Raw genomic sequence first — 23816 nt, 5'->3', positions numbered from 1 at the left:
CCTCCTGAATTGCTGGGAGTACAAACATGTGTCAATGTTGCCAAATTTGGAATGAAAAATAATTTTTATGTTTGACAGAATGACTTACAAACTAAAAGTAGGAAAGAGCTGGAGGAATTATTCAATTTTAAGCTCTAGCATTAATATTGTACAAAATAAGATTAACAGCACATTTGAGGAGGTTGTTTGGAACATTGTTCTTTGGTTTGATGAAAGAACAGACTTTGAGTTGAGGTGACCAAATGCTGAGCTCTCATTAAAAAAATCACTAGGTTAAGAATTAAAAAGAGTCTCAAATACAGTTGTGGTAAACTGAAAATTTCCCTCTGAAAAGTTTCATGGAGCATACTGAAATTATCCCCCCTTTTACAAAATGCTACAAAATGCTGGTGCTGCAAACAGAATGCAGAGGTTATCTAGTTGAGTCTCCTCATTTATGAATGTAGTCAGCAAGCCCTAAGAAATTGCCTACAGGTGACACTGCCAGTGGTCATTCCTAAAGGACCTTTTTATGGAGTTTGTACTGGGAATTGAGCACAGGGCCTTAACATGCTATGCAAGTGCTTGACCTTTTAAAATTTTATTTTAAAATGTTAGTAAAATTTTATTTTGAGCTGAGCATGGTGGTGCACACCTGTAATCCCAGCTCAGGAGGCTGAGGCAGAAGAATCGCAAGTTCAAAGTCAGCCTTAGCAACAGCAAAGCACTAAGCAACTCAGTGAGATCCTGTCTCAAAATAAAATACAAATTAGAGTTGGGGATGTGGCTCAGTGGTTGAGTGTCCCCGGAGTTCAATCCCTGGTACCCACCCCCCCTGCAAAAAATAAAAATTATTTTGAGACAGGATCTCACTAAATTGTTCAGCCTGGCCTTAAACTTGTGATCTTCCTGCCTTAGTCTTCTGAGTAGCTGGGATTATAGGGGGTGTGCCACCATGTTAGACTAGGGCAAGTGTTTTTTTTTTTTTTTTTAAATAGTTGTAAATGGACAGCATGCCTTTATTTTTTTATATGGTGCTAAGGATTGAACTCAGTGCCTCACACATGCTAGGCAAGTGCTCTGCCACTGAGCTACAGCCTCAGCCCAGGGCAAGTGTTCTTAATTCCTTCCTGCCTCAGACTCTAAAAGTACTGTTTTGTACATTTTTAATTTCAATTAATAACCAGGCACACTGGCGATGTAGCTCAGTGTTAGAGTACTTTAATAAAACAACAAGGACAATGACAAAAGATATTCCAAGAGAAAGAATTTACAAAATTCTGATTAAGGATATAATTTTAGAGCCAAGAAAGAAAACATTTTCATATTTCTTACCATAAGCTGTTTGTAAAACTCAAAGGTCTACACACTGTTTAGTCTGAATATGAATTTTATGAATAACAATTATAAACTAGAAGTATTGACATGACCTGCCAACAGTTATAACACATTAATAAGACTTATATGAGGTCGGAATACTGAATTGCTACATACCCAAGTAATGTTCATGTACTCTAATCACTTCACAAAGTCCAGGGTCTTCAGAATCCAGGGGCAAAATTCCTAAAATTTAAAAAGAGATCCTTAAAGAAAACTAAAATGTATTCATTCCTAATGAACATATTTGTGTAAATTTTGTTCAGTGGAATTTTAAGGAAGGTTTCAGTAATTATCATTGTGGGGAAGGGAGAGACTTCAGAAATATGGAAGGGGACTATATGTTTTCTGGTATAAACATAGTGATACTTGTGCTGTCTCCATATTTGTCTCTTCTGTTACTTCTTTTTTTTTTTTTTAAAGAGAGAGAGAGAGGAGGGAGGGAGGGAGGGAGGGAGGGGGGAGGGGGGGGAGAGAGAGAGAGAGAGAGAGAGAGAGAGAGAGAGAGAGAGAATTTTTTTTTTTAATATTTTTTAGTTCTCGGCGGACACAACATCTTTGTTGGTATGTGGTGCTGAGAATCGAACCCGGGCCGCACGCATGCCAGGCGAGCATGCTACCACTTGAGCCACATCCCCAGCCCTCTTCTGTTACTTCTTGAGTATCATAAAGATAACAGTCAATGTTACAGAGCTAAATCAGAGTCTTGGGGAAACATGGAATTCCTGGGTAAAACTGTCTTTGATATATATATAGCTACCTTCCTATGGTTTGGTTCCATGTAATACCTAGGTATGTTTCCAATAAATCTCATTTTTATTTTTGGTCTCTCCCAAAAAGCATCTGGGGTAATACAGAATTTCACTGACTTCATGGACAAAAAAAAAAAAAAAAAAAAAGATAAGAAAATTATCAATTCTCTAGAAAAATCAGACAATCCTATAAAAAGCTGAAAAAAATCTTCCTACAAATCTGTTCTTTAACAGCTTAAACATGTTATAAGGGGCTGCAGTTATGGCTCAGTGGTGGAGCTCTTGCCTGGCATGTGAGGTCCTGGGTTCCATCCTCAGCATCACATAAAATTAAATAAATAAAATAAATGTATTGTGACTGTCTACAACTAAAAATCATAAATTTTAAAAAAATGTAATAAGGCTAAGTAATTTTTTAAAATTTATATGCATATCTTCCATGAAAAAATGGAAGTTTCAAAGACCACAAATAAAGCCATACTCTATATGTTTGTGTGACTATCTAGGATACAAGTATAAATACATATATATTTTTTGAGAAAAATATTATTACAGTAATTAAGGTTTAAGAAAACTATATATTAATGTTTCAAGTCAATTTTTAGTTTTTCAATACTAGCAAGGGAGCTCTGTAGGACTCAAGTGAGAGTGGAGAACAGAGATTCTATAAGGCCCAGCCAGTCAGTGGTTGTCAAGCATAGGCCACACAATTTTCCTTTTCTTGAGAGACTTCAGTGTGTCCACAGACTGGGGACTGGAAAGTACTGTATCAAGCACAGCAGCAATTATGGTTATTTTTCAGCCTAAAAAACTGCCCTATAGCCAACTATTGATAAGCTTCAAAAATTGTGCTAATTTGGATTAAACTTCCAATTTTCTTCATTAATGGATACTTGAGAGTAAATTCCCAAACTCTTAATATTTTATTTTTTTGCTTGCTGGGACTGAACCCAGGGTCTCACTCATGCCAGGCAAGCACTTTACCACTGAGCTACACCACCAGCCCAGGAAAGTATTTATCTATGAAGTAAGGTCACAATGAATATTAATAAAGAGAGAAAAAAGAAGAGATGGCAATAAAACCGATGAACTGAAAATGAACTGTGAACTAAAACTTACCAACTACTTCATCATCTGGTTGAAAGAATGATACCTTGGTTCCAACTAGAGAGAAGAAAATTAATAGTTACCATCATAAGGTTACTAAATACAATTCTTATTTAACCATTAAAACAAAGGATCCATGGGTTTATAAAAAGTCATTCATTCAAAGAAAAGGCTAAGAAGGAGGACATTATAATAGTGTGTGAAGACTCTAGGACAGAACACTTCAAATCTGGATTCTCTACAGAATCTGGGACACACAGTTACTGACAGCATGGAAAAATATATTTCTCTCTATGGTTCTCTGTCTACTAGCTAACTTTAAGGATAAAGGAGTAAAGGAAAATAATCCATCCCCTAGTTTCTATGATGATGATGTTGTTTTCTACCTAACACTGACACTTTCTGGCTAATCCTTCAATTATTATTTTAGTTGCAAATCTCAAGACACACAATGGATAATGCTGATAGGAGTCACATGTAAAGACTACTTTATTTTGTGAAGACATTCAGAAAGTTTTTGAAATTTCATAGTAATTAATTTAATTATATTTTCTTTGCCTATGCAGAGAAAAGTCAATTCATATGAATATTTTTATTCAGAATTATAAGAGGAAAAAATGGCAGTGCTGTTGAATGCCTACTTGTACCCAACACTTTAGCATGTTCATGCATTTAATGTTTACAACAGGCCCGTGAAGTATTAGTCTTCCTATTTTACACACAGGAAAACTGAGATGAAGCAGTACAATATTCTGGAAGTGGCCCCTTTAGTTGTCTCTAAGCATAATGGCACCAAAATTCATCTGCTGGTACCCAGCAAATAACTCCAAGCTGGTATTCCTCCTTTTGCAGTTTGCTTCTTGGGATCCCTCCTGTGCTATTTATTACTCATCAGTATGTTTGGCTTCTGATCCATTGAGTTTTTCTTTCCTTTCTGCTGCTGATCCACGTCCTCTTGAGATCACTTGGACCCATTTTTGGCCCCCTTTACACTCTTCTTTTAATTATTCCTTAATAGGTGCCTCCTGAAGAGTTCTATGTTTACATGTCTCCTCCATTTCTACACGTTCTCTGGATGAGTTTATCAAGTCTATTATTTCAAATACAATCCACATGCTGACAACCCTCAAATATAAACATTCCAGCATGGATCCTTTACCCTTGATATTCAATTCATATAACAGATTACTGGATATCACCAGTGAGATGTTATTTAAGTACCTGGACCTCATTAAGTATAAATCTGAACTCATCATCTTCCAGATTGGATCCTCTTCATTTATCAATTTGTGGTACCAATTCATGCCTAACTAGAATTCTCTAAGTCATTCATGGTCCTCATCTGTGTTGAGTTCCCCAATTCCAATCCATTGTTAAGTCCTGCTGACTCCCTCAATATTTCTCTAGTTTGTTCCTCTTTTCTACCTCTGCTACCACCACTCTCTGGGTTATAAAGTTTGTTATTTCTTGACTAGTCTGTGGGTCTACAAACCAACTAGTCCTCTGACGTAGGGGCTGGTTTGCTTCAAGTCTTGCCTTTCCATGGCACCTTGCTTCTTTGTCATTGCTAATGATTCCCTCTGCTATGATTCTCTACCTGCTGGCCTCTGGCCATTTGGGCAATTTACTCTAAGAAGTCTTTCCTGTTTTTCTGGCTGGGTTGGGCAGTTTTCCTTGAAGCTTTCATAATAATCTATTCAAATGCATGTATCTGTCTTTCTTTTAGACAGTTATCTCCTTGAGGGCAGGGCCTTTATCTTAGTTATATCCTAAGGACTTAGCAAGTCCTTATCAAATTGAATGAATGAATGCATTCTCCCCTGGTTATCATACTTATTTTTTCTATAGTTTGAGTAGACTAAAAGAGAGGAAACAAAATGATCATTTAGGTAAGTGAGAGGATAACACTGAGAAAGAGTAAAATTCACAGTAAAACTGAAATATAGACTAACCCACATTAATGTACCTATTCACATATGTAGGGAGAAAACATATACTGATTGATTATGAACTACCTTTTAGTAGTGAGTATTAAGATTAGGTCTATTAATCTCAAATAATTAGGCTTACTGTTCTGCATGCTAAAAAGCAATATTTAAGGCAATCATAAATCTCACTGATTATTTCTCTTCAGAAACTACAATTCCCATTTCTAGATGAATGAAGTACTTATCTTTCAAAATGCTCAATTTTAGGCACACTTAAATTTAACTTATGATTACACAGAATTTGTCCCAAAGCTAGCTTATATAAGAAATATACACTTATTTGTAAATATCATTAAAAGGACAACATTAGTCATCCTACTGAAGATGATTACTCAGAATTTAAATATATAATATTTAAATATCTTCTAAACTCTGTTGAGCTCTTTAATTATAAATTAGCTCCTATTTTTTTCCAGAATATTTATTAAGCAACTACTGTATGTCAGGTTAAGGTTAGTGTTCCTTCTAGGCATAAAGAAAGGAACAAAAGTCTGTGCCTTCAAGGAGTTCACACTCTATTGGGGTCTTTTATTTGTATTTAAGAATACAAATAAAAGCAGATAGTCAAGGACATAAAGAAGGTATGCTGAGATGATGTGGCATAAGCTTGAGTGGCAGGAAGGGCTTCTTTCTCAGGTCACTGTGGAATACAGGAAGGAGCCAAGAGCAAACTGGGGGAAAGCATCCAGGTAGATCTTCCATTTGCCCCAATCTCCCCTTAATCCAGGCCCTGATCCAAAAAACGTCTCAAAGGAAACCAAGTCCAGAATTGTGAAGCTCCTACCTTTATTATCTGGGTTTCTAGGGTCGGGGTGCACCAGACAGAGGAGTCTGCCAATGGAAGGATCTGGCAGCCACTTTCCTCATGGGTAGGGTGCCCCAGGTTTGCTCTGGCAAGGGGGAGAGGTCTGACTTACCGTCTTTTGGGAAACATTGCCCCTGCACCATCTCCCTCACTCAAGTGTCCCCCAAATCCCAGGCCAGGCCAGAAGCCAGGGCTGAGTAGAAGGATTGTGGTGATGCCCAGTTCTCCTCAGACAGGCCCCTGCACTCTAGGTGCACTGACTTAAGGGTGGGGCCTTCTAAGCATCCCCTTTGATAGGTAGGCCAAGTCCTTAGGGTATCACAGGGGTGGGCCTGGTCCTCAGGATTATAGAGATTGTGAAAACACCAAAGACTGGCTCAGTCCCACACTAGCAGGTTGGAGAATACACTAGGAAGCCGTGAGAATGGACCTCCTAGGAGGGGAAGGGAAGCTGTGTGGCATAGAAAGATGCCCAGGTCAGGTGAGCGGGTCCAAAAGGTGCCAGGTCACTTCTTGGTGTGGTCTGCCTTGTCCAGGACAGCCATGATCAGGTGATGATAATGATGAGGGACTTGAACAAGATGATGGGGGGTGGTGATCCACATGCCTATTTGGAAAAACCCCACAGAGCCGACTAATGGTTCCTTGGAGAAATTGAAGAGCTCACTTTCAGCACAACAGAGCTGGCCTGGAGGTGTAATAGATTCTGAAGCACTGGATTCCCAGATAAGCTGATGATGCTTTGGACAACAGAACACGATTAAAGGCTTGAGTGGAATGTCCATTGAAAAGTGTTCAGAAGTTCGCTGAGCAGGTAGGAGGAGTAGGCCGTGAGAGGACAATAGGGCATGAAGCAGAAAGTAATGATGTGAAGATAATCTGGCACAACTGAAAAGGTCAGGCATGAACAGGAAGATATATTTTCTTGACAGCGTGATGGTCTCTTGCCATCCTGGGTCTTCTCTAAAGGTACCAGCACAGAATCAGCTCCACCAGTGTGGCCTTACTCCTTGGTCCTGGAGTATCTGCTGGGACACCTACATCCCAGTGCCCACTGCCGGCGCTCCAACCCCGGATGTTAAAATCTTGCAGCCCATAGGAGCAATGGCAAAGCAGATGTGCTCCAGATGCAGAGGGCCTCCCTGCACACCTTGGCCTTATGGGCAGTGCCTCACCTCCATGTGCCCTGCAGGCTTTCCTGCTCCATCAGCATCCCTGCTGCTCCAGCTGAACCTGGCTTCCTGGAACCTACTCTTCTGCCAAGTCCTATTTCTAAGAAGGTCATTTTTGTATAATAAAAATTTACATTTGAAGGGGTGTCTATGATTTTAGTGCCAGTAAACTATTATGTCAATTCTTTTACCTTGGAAAAAAATATTTACATTTGTAAACTTACCATCCAAAACAATTCCAGCAACTTCTCTTCCAACAGGAAAGAAATCCTTTTCCATCTTCATTTCCGCCAGAAGCTAAATCATGACAGAAACTGTTAGCATACTATTGTCATGAATAAATCCTGTTTCTCCTCACACATGAGAAAAGTCAGAACAAAGATCAAGCCACAGAAAGAGAAAATATGATTTAATTTTTGAAATTAAAACAAACAAAATAGATTTCTTTGTATCATAGGAAACCAAGAATTTGATGAGTAAGTAGTTGATATATAGGACTTTCACATAGTATTATTATTCAAATAACTATTAATGCTTCTGTTTAACATCTTTATTTTACCATGTATGAAGGGAAATTAAGGCCCAGATATTTCTTGGTTGAACACTGTTACTTAGTCTTCTACTCAGGAGTAGGGAGAGGAATCTAGGGAGGTTATTGTTGAATAAGGGAAATGTGATCATTAAAAATAAAGGTGGTCTATTACCACATCCTTTAAAAATCACCTGAGTTTTTCCTCACAAATCTTGGGTTAGGAAGCAGGTGGGAAGAATACATAGTAAGAGTAAAATTACCATGATTTCTGACTCATGGAGAGTGTAGTTCATTTTTTTTTAGGAAAATTTTTTTTAAAAATCAGTATTTTGTTGAGATTATTTTGTTAGATCCTAACCAAACTGATAGTATGTCCTTATCTTTTAAAATAATAGAGAATACTAAAATAATCATGTATTTAAGTTCCTGCAACTTACAACAGCACCAGAGAGACTGAACATATTTGTAGATATAATAGGTATTTTAGGAATAGCAAATAGAAAAATGAAACAATTTTTTGTTATGTTTCCTTTATTTTTCAAAATTACAAATACAAGTCTCCCATGTGTATAGCATTTTCTTATATTATTCCATAATCTTTATAAACCATTATGTCTAACATTTGTATAATATTCATTCAATTGGTTTTTACTATAATTTACTATTTCTTTCTGTCAGAGTGATTTTAACAGATTTTTCATAGTCTTAAAAAGAACATCTTCCAATCATAAATATGCAGACAAGGATTTGTACTCATATTCTTCGTGAAAAAACTTCAGAGGAATCTCAATTCATTTCTCAAGTTGTGTTCATGTTATGAGTTACCCAATGGGAGCCTATACCTTGTTCTTTAATTTTGGCTTTGAGTTCATCAAAGAAAACTAAGATTCTTAGGAATTATGATTACATTAAAATCTAAAAAATTAATGATCTGATGAAGTGTTATTCATCTTTAAAAACTCAGAAGATGGGGTTTTCTACTTATCACAGCATGTTTAACAATAATTTGTCTACCATTTGAATATTTCCATTTATTTTTATGGTCAATAATGAAAACATAACCTTGGGATGGTGTAAGACTGGAGATATGAGTTTATGAGTGAGAAAGAGAGAAAAATAATAAGCGTATGAACCATATAAAAGTTGTAAACTAGAAATATCACATAATCAATGGTCAACAAACTAAGTGATTAGGTTTCTTGCAGGGTGTTATGGTGCACACCTGTAGTCCCACTGCTTTGGGAGGCTGAGGAAGGAGGATCACAAGTTCAAAGCCAGCCTCAGCAAAAGTGAGGTGTTAAGCACTCAGTGAGACCCTGTCTCTAAATAAAATAGGGCTGGGGATGTGGCTCAGTGGTCAAGTGCCCCTGAGTTCAATCCCTTGTACCCCCAAAACAAAACAAAAATAAAAATTCATTAGGTTATTAGTTTCTATTTTTATTGCTATTAAAAAGTTAATTTTCCCCTTAATCTATATGCCTTAGTAAGTATAAACTCTCAGTCTTTTGCTAAGTAATTTATAAAATATTCTCATATAGTGATATAAAATAGAAGACCTTCAATCAAACTAGTAATTAATTGTAGTAGAAATACACAATTGTGAATTAAATATTTTTCCTAGAGTCAATTTTTCTATGGACAATAATTTTCTTGGCACTAAGAAGTCAGTTATCATTATAAATACATTACAAAACTCTGATTTGACTTTTGGCTATAATAAAAGCATCAATACCTTTGTATTTATTTGGCTCAAAGCACAAGCTTTAACTTGGAGTTTCACAAAGTTATCCTCTGTAATAGGAAGATTTTCCTAGAATCAAATGATAGCAAAATATTGTTACATAATCTATGAGAACACTCCTTTTTGTTTTAAAATTTTCTTATATAAACAAATTTAAACTGAACCTAAATCTTATGGTTAACTCAATTTTAAAAGCAACAAATAACTTCCCAATATTATAGGATAAAAAAAGAATGAAGGAAATTTGGAGATACAATTTATAAAATGCTTTAGAGTTCATATTTTGAAAAGTACTCAGACATCAAAATGGATATGTGTATAGACAATAAACTTAGGTTAACAAAATAGAGCAATAAATTTGTACTTTATTCTAATATAAATCATCTCAAAGCTCAGACCTTCACACTTACAGGGATATCCTTATACTCATACATACATCACATGGCCTTTACTAATTTTTGTAATGTTCTTAATGTTATAAATGAAATTCTTTAGCATCATTAACATCTGTCTCAGTATTTTAGCATATTCCATGGAATTAACTATCATATTCCACAGTTAGATAAAATTTCAAAGGCAAAAAATATTCAAAATTCAGGCACTCAATGTCATCCTATCAATATTATTAAACATGATATGATTGACTCATAATAGCTATGCTGTGGCCTGAAAAGTAAATTACTTGCCTCAGTCCCCTCTAGTCCCCTGTCATATATTCAAAATTAGGTCAAAATCTGACAAAAAAAATAGTTAATGCTACTCCATTACTGTTTTATTTCCCATACACACAATATTATGAGAATATCCTTTTTTTATCCAATATTATGAGAATAACCTTTCTAATAATCTTCAATATAGAAATAATTCTACTATTTATGTCTATAAGTTGATCATTTAAATTAGGGAACATTTAAAGTTGAATGAGTGAAGTAACTCTGGCAAGTTCAGATATTTTTATGGAAAACAATGTTTTTCTTTCTCTTCCATTACACTATACGAATCAAAGTATATTTTGAAGTATGGCTATAATCTAAAAACTTGCTTTGTTGTGGTGTGCAGAATAAACTGGATTAATTTCTCAACATACAGATGATTAGGTTGTTCTGTCTTCCTAATAACTTTCACATTACTGTCCTAAGGAACAACAATTTTTTTGTAGCAGTTCTTTAAAAAATATAGTTATGCTACAATATGAAGCAGCATTTTTACGTTAAGATTAAAGGATAGTGATTTGGGGAGCTTCAATAAAACTTTTGCTTATTTAGTTTCATTCAACTAATAGCAGGTCATTTAAGTTAGTCTATAATAAAAGAAAACACATTATATCTTATTTCCCTTAACATTTTTATTACCTTTTCTTGAAATACAAATGTTATTTCTCCATTTGTAGAACTCTGTTGAAAATATAAGCCTTTCATAGTCACCTAAAACAAACAAAAAACACACATAACAGAGTCTTCCAGACCAAGTGAAAGCACAAATTGAAAAATAGTGTTGGCAAAGGACAAAATGACAATTATAAATGTAGTCTTCACACAAGTAAACTTAGATAATAGTTCTTTTATAAAGTGATCAAATAAGAGTACGTAGCCATCTCTGGGTACATGTCTTACTTAGAATGGGTTCACAATTCAACCTTTCATTCTAAAAGCAAGCATGTTTAACTTTACTCTCCTACTTAAAAAAAGACTTTACATGAGCCTGAGAACCAGGTCCAAATTTTCCAAGGTTAAATTTCAAAGGAAAATTAAAAAGGAAAAAGTAGACAGTCAGGACACTGGGTGAAACTGTGCTTCTAATTCTTCTCTAGCAGTCTATAGAACTTTTAATGGCAGAATTTACATCTATATTCTGCGAATGTTTCTGTTTATTTGTTTGTGGTGTTTGGGATGGAACCCAGGGCCTTGCACATGCTAGGCAAACTGCTTCCATTGACCTATATCCTCAGCCCTGTGTTCTGTGAACTTCTTGAAGTATTTCCAAGGATTCCACAGTTGTTTAATTTTTGTAGTGATCATACTGCAAGACAACTGTTTTGTCAACAGAAAAATAAAATAAAAAGTGTATAGCTTGTCCAATTTTAAAAGTAAATATGCTTATGTCACACACACACACACACACACACACACACACACACACACACAAAACACATAACTTGAACTCCAGAAGCTCCCTTGTGTTCCCTTTCTAGTCACTGCTTTCCTTCCCCCTCCTAATGTTTTGAACCTCATAGGAACAAGATTCTTCTCCTTTATGTGTGCTTCATTTCTCTTAATATTATATTTGCAAGTCCACTCAGGCTATTGCTTACAGTTGTAGTCCAGTCATTCCCACTGCTATATATCACTTCAGTGATGAGTTAAGTTACTGGCTATCTATTCCACTATAGATAGACATTTGAATGGATAGACATTTGAATTGTTTCAAGTTTGAGGTGCTTGCAAATTGTCCTATTCAGAAAATTCTTGTACATGCTTTTTGTTGAAAGTACTAGTTTGCATTTATTTTTTATATAAGGAAACTACAACTCCCCCAACCCTAAATGGGGACTGAAGTAAAGGAAACTGCATCTTAAAGAATAAGTTTCAAACATGGGGTCTCATAGAACTAGCTGGTCCAGAAATGGGACACACACCAGGTGTTCCCCCTTCCAAAGTCATTATTTTATTTCTTTCTTTTCCAAAATCATTTTAACCATTACAGTATTTAATGCTTTCCCATTGAGCTTCTAAACATAAGATATTTAAATTAAAAGTAGAATACTTCATCCTTTAGGATTGATTATTAAGTACTTCTTGACAGAATTGCCTATATATAATTTCCAGGTTCCAGTGCAAAATTAAAAATGGGGAACATTTCATAAATTATTAAAATTTCAAGTGAGCAATAGCAGAGTACTAAACCAAGCATGGGTCCTTTTGAAGCATGAGACCCAGTGAGACTGCATAGATGTCAAGCCCATGAAACCAACCCTGGGTGCTGGCATCTTAGTGGATCTACCTGGATCTATATAAAAGAGTTTTTGGAATGTGGATGAGCAATGGCTGCTACTTCCTAGGATGGAATAATCAAACATTGGAACTTAAAAATATGAATATACATTGAATACATATAGAAATTATATAAATAGCATGTATCAACAAAGTGTATAAAAACGGGACAAGCTAGGTCAAAAGATTGAAATATTCCTACGTATTTGATTACAAAAGGTGTTTGTGCCAATGAGTTTGTTGAGGGTGGGGGAAAGGAGAGGGGAATAACCTAAGCATGCTTTTTGTTGAAAGTACTAGTATTGCATTTATTTTTTATATAAGGAAACTACAACTCCCCCATCTCTAAATGGGGACTGAAGTAATATAGCATATATTCCCTATATTAATTCTAACCGTTTTAGCCTAGTTTTCAAGGCTCTCTAAAAGCCATTCCCACTCTTCCCACAATTTTCCAACACACACCTGTCTGATCAAGACAGTGTAACTCCACACCATATGGTTACCCCATCTCAGGGCTTCCAAGCATGGCCTGTTCTCTGAAACACTGCTGTACTAACTGCAGATTCTGCCAAGCACATAAAACTCAAGTCCTACGCTCTTTCTGGAATCACCTTCAGTGACAGTCAATCTACCCCATCTGTTCCATGATCCTAGAGTTTGTTATATACTAACAAACAAAACTTTGTTTTATTAACTTATTAACTAATGGACTTTTCCTGCTATTGCCTGGGTGAATCAATACCCATTGTTTTTAAGTAAATAAATCCTTGTTCCTGATTAGTCTGGAGGTATTCAGGTTGCCTTTTGCAGAAACAGAACAACTACATATCAACATCTTGATTTCAACCCATCTCCCTTTGTGATTCTGGAAGCCACTGTTTTCTCTACCCATTAAATCTTAAAACATATGGCATGGCTCCCATATCAGCAATCACATGGATCTGATACTATGCCCCAATTTCATGTTAAATACTTCTTACAAATCAGCTGAATATTGACCTAGTTGGTGGAAAAAAAAAAAAAAAAGATTAGTTGATACAATGAAGAGCTGTGGGCTGGGGTTGTAGCTCAGAGGTAGAGTGCTCGCCTACCATGTGTGAGGCACTGGGTTCGATCCTCAGCACCAAAAAACAAACAAACAAACATACAAACAACAACAACAACAACAAAAAAAAAAGCAAAGAAAAAAATTAGAACTGCTATGTGGGCTCAAAACAATACACTAAGTTACAAAGTGAAGAGAGGTATTTTTACAAAAGTGAAGAGGAACATTAAGAAAGTATCAATGCTTTGTTTTGCAACCCCCCAAAAGGAATACTGAATTCCTAGTTCTACGAAAATGGTAGGAGGGGTGACAGTCAAGGCCCACAAGGTTTCTTAGGCACTAGTCCCAATTAAATGGGACATTGAGTTTTTTATGCAATAAAACGTTTTCTGGATTTAAAAATATTTGGAGGGGCCGGGGCTGTAGCTCAGTAGCAAAGTGTTTGCCTAGCATGTGTAAGGCAATGGGTTGGATCCTTAGCAATACATAAAAATAAACAACAACAACAAAAAAGGCATGCTGTCCATCTACAACTATCAAAGTCAAAAAAACAACAAAAAAAGACCTGCACACATGAAATCAATGCACAGTTTACAGAATAAAAATAGAAATTATTTTTCATGACATTTCTAACAAAGTCATGTAATTTCAAAATTATATGTTCAAATATAAATTTTGCTAAATTGGAAAAGTCCTGTGTGTATGGCTGGGATTGAACCTAGGGTCTCATGTAATGCTAGGCACAGGACAATATATAACTTTTTTTTTCTTTTCTTGGTATTAAGGATTGAACAGGGGTACTTTACCACTAAGCTACATGCCCAGGCCTTTTTATTTTGAGACAGGGGTCTTGCTAATTTGCTGAGGTTGGTTTAGAACTTGTGATCTTCCTGTCTCAGCCTCCTGAGTCTTTGGGATTATAAGCATGGGCCACCTAGCTCGGATTGTTATATTTTGACCTTCTGGGAAAATGTAATATGATATTGTTTTAATGATGTTCTTAATAATCTGAAACTTTTTCATATATATCCATATATCAGAAAAAGAAATATGAGTAACCACATGCCCAAATATTTGGCTAAAAATATGGAAAGTGTAATCAAAGTAACTATCTGGAGATTTGGTTCAAATACCATACTGTGCAGGCTGTGGAGGATGGCAGTGCTAACCAAATCCAGAAAAGCCAGCTGAGCTTCAGGAGGGAGGTAGATATATGATCCTAATAGTCTACATCATATACACAAGAGTCTCTAAAAATTTGTGTACCCTGAGGACATTGGAAATACACAGGTATTTTGTTGTAAACAATTGCACTGCTTTTCTGTGCCTGTTGGGTACAGGAGATACTGAGATAGGTACTTACACTTGGCTAAACCTTAGAAATCAAGTCTAGCAAATATAGTCACATATGGATATAGTCACAGGGGCTTCAAAATGAGGGTTCAAGCATCAGGTAAGCGGAGCAGCAGGATCATCAGATGACGGTTAAGGTTTCTTCTAATTATGACAATATAGATTTCTATAAATATTTTCAAGACATACTCAACTAACTTTATGCATATGTGGCATAATCTCTACATTTTATGCAAACTGAGAACTAAAGATAGCTGGAGAAGCATAAAAAAATAAAAAAAAATTTGATACAGCCTTTAGTCAGAAGCAAAAAAAAAAAAAGAAAGAAAGAAAGGAAGTATTTGCTTGGAAGTGTCACATTGTTACTTAAATATTCAATAAGGGGCAGGGGTTGTGGCTCAGTGGTAGTGTGCTTGCCTATTATGTGTGAGGCACTGGGTTCGATTCTCAGCACCACACACAAATAAATAAAATAAAGGTCCATCAACAACTGAAAGAAATTAAAAAAAAATTTCAATATGTTGTTTCCACACTGAGTAGTGAGGCATCCAACTAAGATCATTTTGGATCCCTAAAGAATTTTAAAATAGTTCCCCTCATTCCATGAGAGCTTTACTTGGATTATGGGTCAACACACAGAATATATTTTCACTTAAGAACATTGGCAAAAGCCATGAGTATACAGATATCTTGTTGTAAACAGTTGCATTTCTTTGCTGTGTCTGTTGGGCACAGGAGATACTGAAATAGAGTCTAGGATTTCCTATAGGAGGCATTCCCTTTCTAATGCCATTAGCAGGTAGGGAATGATTGAGATGGTGATTATCCAAAGGTTGGAAATCTCTGGACTAGTTATTATTCAATGAAGGCCAATTAATAGTACAATTTAGGACACCTGAAACTTAAAATTTCACTACATTTCTTGAATTAGCATCACCTTTCCCACATTGTGCTACTGGGAAAAATAAAGAGTCAATGGTGTAATGAATGGAATGTCCCCTTTTAAACTGGCTATATGACATGATATTGGGACAATGCAGGTAGAGATGGGTAGAGATGAGGGAGACAGTCAATTGAGGAATCTTCCCTAATTTCTTATAACACTTTCTCCTTCCTGTCTGGCACAAAATCTTTACCTACTAATAGCATTGCAATCTTAAGGCTTACTTTTCAATTCATTATAGGGTCCTGAAATAATTTCTTGGTTTAAAGGCAAACATGAATTGGTAATTTTGATTCAATATTAAAAAATTCAAAATTAAGAGCAAATAATCTCATGGAATGTATCATAATATATAAAAACGAAAGAAAATTATTTTGTGAAGTACCATATTTTAACATGTGTGAGTATGTGTACTCTTGTTCTTGTACTCAAGGCTTTCCTTAGCTCAATGTAGCACTATTTATTGGATCCACAAAAGGCATAAAGTTGTCCTTGAAACAGTCTAAGAGCAGTTCTTAATAAGAGGAAAACATTCATTTTTATCACTCAAAAAAAAAAAAAAAAGTTCACCACAAACAAAAATAGAAAACACTGTCACAGTGAAGCAATTTATGAATTCCCAAGCTTTCCCACCTTCCTTCTTCAGGGAGGTACACCAATTAATCAAAAGCCATTACTGCCCAGAGTCCAGTACTGGTCCAGAGGTCTAAATCTCCTTCAGGATTTCAACTCTCATTCTTAAATACAGAACTTTGATTGAAATGCCCAGCATGGAGAATAGTAAAACTACCAAACTCTATTTCACTGCAAATGTCAGGCAGTTTGACTTTTTATGGGGAATTCATATTTCAAATTTGAACATATCATCCTCTGCCACAAGCTGGAGCAGAAGTATCAATGAAGTGAAAACAAAAGGTAATACTTTTACTTTGCAGTGGATGATGGATAAAATTTAGAAGTCCTAAATGACTCCGTTTTGAATTCTTAGTAACCTCTGAGAGTTGCTGCAAGGATTAAATACAGTAATCTATGCAAAGCACTTGACTTGGCTTCAACAAATGTTAATTACCTTTACTATTTCTTTAATTTGGGCAGAGAACCTCTAAAGTAGTTCTGAAACCCAGAGCAGCAAAGACTTGTTCACATGCAACAATTCTAATGTCTACAATAGTCCATTCTATCATTTGGCTCTATATTGTAGATGGTAGAACAGCAGCCAATAGCTACAGGTGGCTACTGAGCACTTGAACTGTGTGTGTTCAAAATTGATATGTACTGTTAAGTGTAAAGTGCATATTAAATTTGGAAGACTCAATATGAAAAAAAATACAATCTCTTTAAAATATTTTTTTGATTTTTTCATTGAAATAATTTTGAATATACTGGGTTAAATGAAACCTAAAATTCATGTTTCGTTTCACTTTTTAAATGTTGCCACAAGGAAAATCCTAAGTAGATCGAATTATCTTCATGGTGGTCAGAGGTGACGTATAATCTTGCTAACGAGGACTAGTACAACCTGGGAGCTGGTTGTAAATACAGGTCCTTCGGGCGAGACATACAGAATCAGCATCTGCATATGAACGTGATCCTATGATTGTTCCCATGTGTCTCTCCTGTGTATTCCGCTATTTAGTTTAATGAAGAGGACAAATCTGGCCCTAAGGTTACATAAATAAGAATTCCCTTGCTCTAGGTAATTGCTTACCGAAAAACGAAAGTCTACAGGAAGCAAGCAAAGGCAGAAGAGTAATGAAGCAAGAAACTCAAATACAGGAACAAAAAGAAGTGGGAGAAACAAAATTCAAACTGGGAGATACAGCTGGAAGAGAACTTCCAGACCTTCGCCTCCATAAATGTGAAGGAAGATGGAAACTAAGCCAAAATCTACAATCAAGACCTGCAAAGCGCAAGGAAGCTGCCAGTCAAATTTAGTCTTACCCGCCCCTCAGTAGCCTCAGCTAAGGTAGGCCAGAGCCCGAGTGAGTCCAAGGCTGGGGAGCTTCACGAACACCAGCTCTCCCAGGGTTACACTGTTCCTCGGGATGTCTCTCCATCTTTCGCCCACAGTCCCTTTTCTCCAGATACATAACATGTTTTCCGGGGCTCACCTGCCTCCAAGCAGCCCCAACTGCCAGCGCCTTCGCCACCGCCACCTTCCAGTCTTTCTGCAGGGAACCCGCCCCCTCGAAATCAGATGGTACTCCCATTGGTCCGACAGTTCGTCACTCCTGCAGGGCGGGGCCGGGCTCCAGGAGGCTGTAGAGAACGCCATAGCAACCAAAATCGGAACTACAACTCCCAGCATGCTCCAAAAGGGGCGAAGCGAGGTACCGCCCCAAGGGCTACCAATAAATGGGCGAAGTTGAAGTCGCCCGGATGGGTTCCGTTTTATGCAAATCTAAGTTAAAGCCACACCCTTCCTCATTCCAACCGAGCCTCCCCACTACACCCTCCTCGGGCTGTACCCTGACTCCCATTTCTCCTCCACTACATACTCTCCGGTAAAACCTTACGTAATTTAGTTGAATGCATCGTAAGCTATTGTTTCGCACGGCAGCGAGCAGATGCACCAAATGGTGGAAGAAAATCTCCATAAATCCTAGACCCGAAACCTTTGGTTACGCCTTTGTGGGAGGAGGGGCAGGAGAGGAGGAAGAGGTTTTCTCTCCGAGCCTGTTGATTGGCTTATCTGTGTGTCATTCCGTACTCCTCCATTTTTCTTTAGCTCTCTCTCCTAGCATCCTCCGGTGGGCAGGGCCAGCGGTAGGGGGCGGTGAGGAGGTGTGGTCATCTTCTTTTGATTGGCAGACGGTTGTGACCACCTATCTGTGGGCGGAGACCGAGGGGTGGATGGGGGCGGAGGAGGCTACGGAGGGAGATGAGGAGATAGGCGGGAGCGAGGGAGGGAGCGAAGGAGGTAGAGAGGAGTGGAGGAGCGTAGGGAGGGAGCGCAGCTTGGTTGCTCCGTAGTACGGCGGCTCGCGAGGGAGACTCCCGAGCAGGCTCCGGGACGGGCGGGCAGGCGGGCGGGGATGGTGTGCCGGGCTGCGGCTCCTGCGTCCCTCCCAACAGCGTGTGAGCTGCACTGATTTGTGCCTGGGGCGGCAGCGCGGACCCGCCCGGAGATGAGGTGAGGAGCGGGCTGACGGCGGCGGCCTGGGCTGTGGGAGGTGGCGCGGGGGCGGGGGTCGGCGCGGGGGTCGGCGCGATGGCCGCCCGGGGCGCTGGTCCCGCTGCTGCTCGCGGGTCCCTCCGGCCGCCCTTCACCCTGTGCGGCGCACGCGGGAGGCGCGGCAGCGGCCGCCCGTCCACCTCGTCCTCCTCATCCTCCCGGGAGCTGTGGCTAGGGGCCGGCTGGCCGGCAGCGAGAGGCCGGGCTCCGCGGCGGGGCCTGGGAGTGGCGGCAGCGGGACGGACTTGGGGTTGAATGGGCGTCCGCAGCCCTGGTCTGGCAAGCTGGCTCTCTCCTAGGGGGCATCGCGGTCGGGCGTTCCTTCCAGGGCTGACCTCGCTGCCCTCGGCCGCCGGAGGGTGGCGGGCCGGCCCAGCCTCACCAGCTTCCCGGGAACCCGAGCTCGCCGGGAGCAGCCTCGCGCCTCCCGCCTGTCGTGTCTCCCGCCGCTCCCCCACCCTGGCCTGGAGTCCCCGGCTCATCCTTTTTTCTTTTCTCTGGCGTGCCTGCAAAATCCTGTCAGTGAAGGGCAGTCAATGCCGTCTGGCCCTAAGTGGTGCTGCCGGGACTGCCTCTGATGGTATTTAACAGAAAACGGCTCCCTTGGCAGTGTGAGCGCGTCCCTCGGAGTCTGCGGCTTCTCCTTCCCTCCCTTACTCGCGGACTCAGGTTTCTGGTATGGACCCACGGCACAATTGCGGCCACTTCTTGCTTGGACGAGGAAATGTAATCCGAATTTCCAGAAAAAGGAAAGCAACGAGGAATGGGTTGCACCTCCCCTTACTTCTGTTTGCTTTTGGATTAGAAGACAACTTCTGGATTACCTTTCCTATGGTCAATCTTTTGTGTGATTCAGACTAAATGCTTTGCTTTTGAAGAAATAGATTAGCAATCTCGATTGATAGGTTCTTGAATATGAAAGTTTCCTTTCGAACTTTGCCGTCATTAGTGCTATTTAGAAAACAGAACCAACCTGAAAATTTAAATGTACTCGAACTCTGGCTAGATGCGGTTCTTTGTGCTTATCTGTTAGCATCCTTCTCTTGGCTGTTTCTGTGGTCAAAAACGTAGAGATAATAAAGACAAGTCCAATAAAAATATAGATAATAAAAACAAATATCATACAAATGCATCTGGTAAATCTCAATTCTGTCATTGGATAGGCAGATTTACTAATCCCATTAAACGGATGAAGAGAAAGGCTCAGAGTTAATGCATGGATTATGTAGTGGACAGGATGTGAGGGCAGAAACTGGGGCCAGGAGCCAGCAGTCCAGCTGATTTGCATGGTCCCACTCTAAACCCCCCAAATAGGAGGAATGTATTTTTGGGATACTTTTATTTTTAGATGACTAGGCTTGAGAGTGAAGTAGCTTTATTACTCTTCATAGTTGTTATGTCTGTTTGTCTCTGAGAACAAAATACTGTGTTTTGCTTAACAAAATTTTCATTAGTTTTCTTGAAACATTTATGTGGTTTTCATGGGAGTTGACCTATATGAAAAATTTTCAAAAATAAAAATTTTAGGTCTGGGGTTATAGCTTAGCAGTAGAACACTTGCCTTGCACGTGTGAGGCACTGAGTTTAAACCTCTGTACCACATAAAAATAAATAACTAAAGGCATTGTGTCCATCTGTGACTAAAAAAAAAAACTGAAAAAAAGAAGTGAAAATTCTTCAGGAGTTTATAAAGAACTCAGGAACTTTTAAGTGATCTAAATTAAGAAATGAAGAATAGGGTGATTGGGTTAAAAATCTTTCAAACACCTGTAAGTAACCCAGTAAGGAGCCTTTCCGATAGTACATTAAAAAAAAAAAAAAGTATTTCTTTAAGAACTATTGCTGAGGAGCATAGTACTTTTACAAAACTCTATTATTATTCTGCCTGAGTAAAAGAGGAAATGAACACATTTTTAATGTACTTTGGAACCCTCTGGATTATCCAGATACTAAGCATTGTGAAATAGGGCATAAAATGAGTGGTACCAAGTTCCGTGAAATGTTTGTCCATGTTAGCATTTTTTTTTTCCAGTGACTGGCAATTTCCTTTTTCTTAATGCTTATCTCTAGTATTGGTAGTAGAATTCTGCATAAATTTTATCTTTTCCCTAGATGTCTAGATTGAGGCACACCCTCAAAGCTGTTATGAGATTAAGAGGGAGGTGCTGGCAAATTCCTCTACTCATACTCATTTCTCCACCCCACCCCCACTTTTGGTGATGCTGGGGATTGACCAGGAGCTGGAGCATGCTAAGTAGTGCTTTGCCACTGTGCTACCCCTGTCCCCCAGACTTATCAAATTTGCTTAATTGTGAGTTTTAGAGAATTAGTTATATAAAGGTTGGGTTGTATCACTCAGATTCCACTGCTGCTGTTTTCTTTTGAATGGCCATTCCCTCCTAAATGGCCCCACTTACAAGGTTGGGTTTCTCAAAGTCTGGGCTTCATATCTCTTCCATCTGCACTAACTTGGGAAAAATGAAGTTTTCTTTCACCTCAGCTCAGACAGCCAGAGATGGGGCTCTGGAATCAGTATTTTCAGCAAGTTTTCCATGAACTTCTGAGCAGTAAAGTTGGAGAACTATTGGTATTGTGCTTCCTGTTTACTGAGTATCTCCTAGGACCAGCTCCTGAAGTAGATAACAAGTTTTTCAAGTGGCAGAATAAGTTTTATACCCTAGGCTGCTAATAAAAAGTCTATGACCTTAAAATGAGTAATTGTACTTTCACGTATGTTTCAGAAGGGTAGAGACCAGTTCACTCTGATATGCCTGGTGCCTGGAGGAACTCACTTAAATATTTGTTGAGTGAATGATTGAACTACATTGCAATGAGGCCAGTTTTTTACACTTTTACTTGAAAATTAATTGCATCACTTAGCAGTCACTAATTTTTATAAATTAGGAGCAACAAGGTCTATATCCCAGTTATTTCTTTAACTTTAGTTAGTGTTGAAAGGAGAGAGTCTCCTTGGCATGGAGTGTTCAAGGTGATATGCTAGGAAGAAGACTAAGCAAAATATTTATTTAAGTACTCAAAACATAAATTTAAGTTACAGTGTGGTGGTAAATCATTTACTATCATTATATTGTATTCCATTTTGTAAACCATGATAATCCCAACTTCCTACTATAAAAATTAATTTGCAGGAAATAGGTAATTGGTGTGTTTTCTAACTTTCACACTATTAAAATATGACCTTTACACCCCCTTTTCAGAGTCTACCATAGGATCCCATAAATAACAAGTGGTTATATAGTTGGGGTTGGAGAGTTCAGAGCACAAACTGTGGAGAATGTTGGATTTGATTACACATTCAGTGACTTTGATCAAGTCACATAATTTCTTCATGCCTCAGTTTTTTCAGCTGAAAATGGGAGTAGTAGTAAAATTTAAATACTACTAAGCACATACATAAATTCTTAAGACATATCCAGTGAACAAATGGTAATTAACATTGGTCATAAAGAATTGGGTTATATGAAAATATATAAAATTTAAAAGCTAACCCATTTAATTTTTGCACTATTGTACTTTATGGTAGTAATAGAAATTCATTGCTTTAAAATGAAATCCCTTGGGCTGGGGCTGTATCTCAGTGATAGATCATTCACCTAGTACTTTCGAGGCCCTGGGTTCGATCCTCAGTACCACATAAAAATAAATAAATAAAATGAAGTACTGTGTCCAATTACAGCTAAAAAAATTAATATTTAAAAAAAGTGAAATCCCTTGCTGATTTCTAGGTACTAGACAGTAAAAATTGGTACTTTAAAAAATTGGATTACTAAACTAGACGTTAAATTCATTACCTCAGTATGTGTCTCATCTGATTTTTTTTTTTTTGTATATTCATGTGGCTATTCATAAACAACTTTTAGTAACCTATGGTTGTTTTCTAACCTGTCTTTATTTTTATAACATCTTACAAATGTCTTTCTATCAGTGTTGTTTTAATAACTGAACAATATTCCATTTTATGGATCTATAAGAATTTAACCAATTTATTTTTATTAGACATTAGTTGCCACCCCTACCCCACCCATTATCAGTAACTTTGCAATGATTAGGCTGTATGCACACACAGCTCTCTCTCTCTCTCTCTCTGTACTGGAGATTGAACCCAGAATCTCACACATGCTAGGCAAGCACTCTGCCACTGAGCTACATCCCCAGCCCTTACATGTCTCTGTATACCTTTGAGATTTTTTTTTCCTCAGATAGGTTTCTAGAAGTGGAATTGTTGGTTCAAAGGATATACTAAACTTTAAAAATTTTTGATACATATTTCCATCTGCCATTTAGAAAGGTTGTAGAAATTTACACTCTTGCAGTGGTATATGAATGTTCTAGTCTTCATCCTCTCCAAACCCCTTTTTGGAATGACTTAACCAGTACTACAAATCTAGTGAATATTTTCCTTTAGGAAGAAGAATGGCTTTTTAGTAGAGCCTGCTTGATAGAGGGATTTGGAAACTCAGAAAATTCATATACCTGTAATAGTGATAGCTAGTATCTGTCAAGCAGAATTGGAGTATTGCATTTTGACCAATGACATAAATGCTATTTACTGGTAATGAGAGAAACCTTGAAAAACTGACCAGAAAATTAGTGCCATTCTTGGGATATAGCAGGTTTGAATGAACAATAATTCTCTGTTTTTCTTTCCTTCACTTAATAATGAATAATTTTAAACAGAACAAGTAAATGATAATAAGTGTTGTAGGTAGTACTGTTTATTACACTTAATTACAGTTGTTTTAATTTTCTTTAAATGAACAGAAAAATTGAGGAAGAAGAAAGTCATTAGAGGGGTTGCTGCATGAGGACAGGGAGTATAATCTTTATTGTTCC

The 23816-nt window shown here is 38.0% G+C and overlaps 2 protein-coding genes across 5 annotated transcripts in view; one reads left to right on the top strand and one right to left on the bottom strand.

Moving 5' to 3' along the window:
- Cryzl1 (crystallin zeta like 1) overlaps positions 1-18360 on the bottom strand; it is a 34201-nt gene extending 15841 nt beyond the window's left edge. Inside the window, exons 1-7 of one of the 4 annotated variants that reach the window (XR_013092505.2) lie at positions 18304-18358; positions 17899-18018; positions 10806-10877; positions 9445-9522; positions 7405-7477; positions 3228-3272; positions 1474-1542 (exon numbers count right to left, since the gene is read on the bottom strand). Coding sequence is in view for 3 of the 4 variants with exons in the window: in XM_076868472.2 (XP_076724587.1) it covers positions 1474-1542; positions 3228-3272; positions 7405-7477; positions 9445-9522; positions 10806-10877; positions 17899-17997 (436 nt within the window). In the remaining variant the exon portion in view is untranslated. The other 3 variants (XM_076868472.2, XM_076868471.2, XM_076868473.2) reach the window with 3 other exon arrangements.
- Positions 18361-18743: 383 nt separating this feature from the next.
- The window catches only part of Itsn1 (intersectin 1), a 206751-nt gene continuing 201678 nt past the window's right edge, over positions 18744-23816 (top strand). Inside the window, exon 1 of the mRNA XM_076868630.2 lies at positions 18744-18920. The gene's annotated coding sequence lies outside the window, so the exon portion shown is untranslated. The remainder of the gene's footprint in view (positions 18921-23816) is intronic.

Source organism: Callospermophilus lateralis, chromosome 10 (assembly GCF_048772815.1).
Source record: "Callospermophilus lateralis isolate mCalLat2 chromosome 10, mCalLat2.hap1, whole genome shotgun sequence".
Classification (NCBI taxonomy): Eukaryota; Metazoa; Chordata; class Mammalia; order Rodentia; family Sciuridae; genus Callospermophilus; species Callospermophilus lateralis.
This window is presented reverse-complemented; position numbering and strand designations above follow the sequence as displayed.